The sequence below is a fragment of the Equus quagga genome, unplaced genomic scaffold (assembly GCF_021613505.1).
Source record: "Equus quagga isolate Etosha38 unplaced genomic scaffold, UCLA_HA_Equagga_1.0 HiC_scaffold_10454_RagTag, whole genome shotgun sequence".
NCBI lineage: Eukaryota > Metazoa > Chordata > Mammalia > Perissodactyla > Equidae > Equus > Equus quagga.
The window spans coordinates 1-4,436 of record NW_025792033.1 but is presented as its reverse complement, the minus strand read 5'-3'; the positions used below and the strand labels follow the sequence as shown (position 1 = coordinate 4,436).

Below are 4,436 nucleotides of genomic sequence, written 5' to 3'. Positions count from 1 at the left end.
GACCACGGCGAGCCTGCGCTGACGGCCACGGCCACCGTGCTGCTGTCGCTGGTAGAGAGCGGTCAGGCACCGAAGGCCTCGTCAGAGGCATCGGCGGGCACCGCGAGCGCAGAGACAGCGCTGGTGGATGTCAACGTGTATCTGATCATCGCCATCTGCGCGGTGTCCAGCCTGTTGGTGCTGACGCTGCTGCTGTACATGGCGCTGCGGTGCTCGGCGCCGCCCACCGAGGGCGTGTTCGGGCCGGGGAAGCCCACGTTGGTGTGCTCCAGCGCGGTGGAGAGCTGGTCCTACTCGAAGCAGAGGAGGCAGAAGGTGTGCTCTGGGGAGGGGCCACCGAAGGCGGACCTCATGGCCTTTAGCCCAAGCCTTCCACCGGGTCCGGTTAACGGGCATATAGAAGAACAGCTGGATGTGGATGTTGATTTTTCTTCAAAAGTGAGTAATTTTTTTTATCCTTTCAAAAATGTATGTTTTATTCCTCAATGTTTCTACTCCTTTGGAAACATTGTAACCGTTCATTATGGTTTTGGTAATTAGAGTTGTCCAGGTACTGGTTTTGTGGTTAAAATGTTTGAATTTCTTGTGAATGTTTTTGAACCAAATCAGCAATACGTAGTGAGAACCACACTGTGGCTTTGTTTTTTGTTAGTAGGTGCAGTAGTGGGATTATTTCACTGCTAAAAGTCTGTATAGAAACTAGATATGTTTTCCTGGATGAGTTGCATTATTTAGAATATTTAATTCCAACCATGGTGTACTACTCCCTGCAAATGCTTCAATAGCTTTTGCGACTTTTCTTTTGGAATTCCTGTTAGATATTAGTTCAAACGTTACTGGCCCATTTTATGAGTTCCTCCTAAGTGCTCACCATTCCCTTTTCATTATGATTTTATATCTTCGGTTTCAAATATTGGTTTACTAAACCTATTATATCTTATGGAGCCTTTTCTACTCACTTATTCATTTATCTGGAGTCTCAGTTCTTCCTTTCTATTTTAACTGATTCATTTCAGTCCTTATGCTCACATTTGGTGATACTGTGTATTGTGACTAGTTTCCCAGTTGGGTAAAAACAAAACAGAATAAGAATTTTTTTTGCTTCTAGAATTGCATCTTTGTTCATCTTCAGTTTCTCACTACTTATATTAGTAAGCATTAAAAAAATCGATGGGGTGGCCAGCCCGTGGCCGCGTGGTTAAGTTTGCGCACTCTGCTTTGACAGCCCAGGGTTTCGCTGGTTCAATCCTGGACAGACATGGCACCACTCGTTAGGCCACACTGAGGTGGCATCCCACATGCCACAACTGGAAGGACTCACAACCAGGAATACACAACTATGTACCAGTGGGCTTTGGGGAGAAAAGGAAAAAATAAAATCTTTAAAAAAAATCATTAGGAAGTGAAATTTTAACACTCCCTTTAGTACATCATTTAGAAAATATTCTTTTTGAAAGGACATTATTAATCTTGTTTTTTTTTTTTTAAGATTGGCACCTGAGCTAACATCTGTTGCCAATCTTTTTACTTTCTTTTCTTTTTCTTCTTCCCAAAGGCCCCTGGACATAGTTGTATATTCTAGTTGTAAGTCCTTCTGGTTCTGGTATGTGGGACGCCACCTCAGCATGGCCTGATGAGTAGTGCCAGGTCCACACCCAGGATCTGAACTGGCAAACCCTGGGCTGCCAAAGCGGAGCGCATGAACTTAACCACTTGGCCACAGGGTGGCCCCCTAATCTTGTTAAGAATTATTATTTTCCATCTGAACAATTTGTTGAGAATAATACTGTATATCTAATTAAAAAATATTCTACTAGCAAAACTTTATTAATCATTAAACTCTTTAACATAAAGTGTTAAGGATGTTAATGTCCAAAAACCTCAGTGAGTTACTGTCATTACTGGTGACCTTCCTCTACATACCAACCTATGTATAAATGTGTGTTATGTTGTAAGTACAAACCTCAAAATCCTGGTGCCAAATAAAATTGAAGTGAGATTATTTTTCAGTCATTCCTCTATTTGGTATTTGATCATTTCCTCTAACAAATAGTTGGACTCCCATTCAAGTTTCCTTGCCACTGGAAACCAAAGCTGAGACATTTTAGGGACTGGAAAACAGGCAAGTATTTCTAAACCAGAAGAGACAAAATGAGAATACTAATCTTGCTCGTGGAAGGTGAATGGGTTCCAGTGAATAAAATTATTTGAAATGCTTTTCCACACAAGTGGAACACTATGCTGTATTATACTAATGGAATAAATAGTATCCTGTAACATCCTACTTCCTTGTTAAATCTTCCTCGAACCTTCAGCCCTTAGATGATTCAAGGAAGACTTTCAATTAAATGCTGATGGTCTTTGCTTCCTTTTTTGAACATTTGCAAAATGCCCTTTCAATGGCTTGTTCTTGGAATCAGAGGTTCTCTAGGGATAGGTTCTCTGAGGTCTTCAACAGCAGGAGTATGTAACCCAAAGATGAAGAGTGTGTTATCATTGATAACAACCTTCCCACATTCTTGGGAACACACAAAAAATCTGTCATGAATTTTCCTAACCAACACTTTACAACTGTATATTTACAAAGTGTGTGTTAACTACAGTTGGGTCTCTGTAAATACTTAACACCTGTATATAAAAAGGATTTCCACTGAAGTAAAAGCTGCCCCTGTAGTGGAACTAAGGATCGTACTCAGTCAATCAGTGGTACAAAATGTGGTTCTATTCCCCAACGGTGGTACAAGTTTGCAGAATGGCTGAAAGAATAAATAAGACGCAGCAGTTTAATGGATTTCCAGAATCGATACTTACGTTGTGGAACCACATGATGTCGCTCTCTACCATAAAACTGATCTGGTAGAGAAGGAGAGAAAAACTAACTCCCTTCTAGTTCTTTTGTAAAGAAGCAGCATCCACCATCCAGAGGCAGAAAAATGGAGGATGCAGAGGCCCTGGATTGAACGATCAGAAGATATCGCTTGATTTTGGAAGAAGATCCCTTAATGAGAACAAAGCACTGCAGGCTTGAGATGGAGTTTTCCTGGCGAAGTGGGCAGGAATCCCGGCGCCTGCTGCTCTCACTTCTGTTCCTCGCAGCCTGGGAGGCTGGGAACGGGCAGGTCCGTTACTCGGTCGCGGAGGAGGCCAAACACGGCACCTTCGTGGGCCGCATCGCCCAGGACCTGGGGCTGGAGCTGGCGGAGCTGGTGCCGCGCTTGTTCCGGGTGGCGTCCAAAGGCCGCGGGGACCTTCTGGAGGTAAATCTGCAGAATGGCATTTTGTTTGTGAATTCTCGGATCGACCGCGAGGAGCTGTGCGGGCGGAGCCCGGAGTGCAGCATCCACCTGGAGGTGATCGTGGACCGGCCGCTGCAGGTTTTCCATGTGGAGGTGGAAGTGAAGGACATTAACGACAACCCGCCTGTTTTCCCTGGAACACAAAAGAATCTGTTTATGGCGGAATCCAGGCCGCTTGACTCTCGGTTTCCACTAGAGGGCGCCTCCGATGCAGATACTGGGGAGAATGCTCTGCTGACTTACAGACTGAGCCCCAATGAGTATTTCTCGCTGGAAAAAACATCTGATCACGAGCAGGTAAAACGTCTTGGGCTAGTATTAAAGAAACCTTTAGACAGGGAAGAAGCTCCGGAGATATTTTTAGTGCTCACGGCCACTGATAGAGGCAAACCTGAGCTGACTGGCACCGTTCAGTTACTCGTCAAAGTGCTGGACGCCAATGACAACGCTCCATCTTTCGACAGAACACTCTATGCGGTGAAATTACCAGAAAATGTTCCTAATGGAATGTTGGTAATTAAACTTAACGCCTCAGACTTAGATCAAGGCTCAAATGGGGACATTATTTATTCATTCTCAGCTGATATTTTACCTAATGTAAAATCGAAGTTCCACATAGATCCAATTACTGGAGAAATTATGGTAAAGGGATATATCGATTTTGAAGAAAGCAAATCCTATGAAATTCTTGTAGAGGGCATTGATAAGGGACAGCCCCCACTTTCTGGCCATTGTACAGTTATGGTGGAAGTTGAAGACACCAACGATAATGTCCCAGCAATGGAATTCAAGTCCCTGTCACTCCCAATCAGAGAAGACGCTCCACTGGGCACTGTCATCGCCCTGATAAGCGTGTCCGACCGTGACTCCGGTGCCAACGGGCAGGTGACCTGCACCCTCACCCCTCAGGTCCCCTTCAAGCTGGTGTCCACTTTCAAGAATTACTATTCGCTGGTGCTGGACAGTGCTCTGGACCGCGAGTGCGTGGCGAACTATGAGGTGGTGGTGACAGCGTGGGACGGGGGCTCGCCTTCACTGTCGGCCACGGCCAGCGTGTCCGTGGAGGTGGCCGATGTGAACGACAACGCGCCTTCGTTCGCGCAGCCCGAGTACACGGTGTTCGTGAAGGAGAATAACCCG

General features: G+C 45.2%; 1 protein-coding gene across 1 annotated transcript; it reads left to right on the top strand.

Annotated features, from left to right (window-relative positions):
• Positions 1-3,005: 3,005 nt before the first annotated feature.
• On the top strand, positions 3,006-4,433 carry LOC124231872 (protocadherin alpha-4-like; the record flags this gene model as incomplete). The annotated part of the gene is made up of 1 exon (XM_046648887.1): positions 3,006-4,433. A coding segment is annotated over exon 1 (1,404 nt), but the record flags the coding sequence as incomplete, so codon positions are not given.
• Between the last annotated feature and the right edge of the window lie 3 nt (positions 4,434-4,436).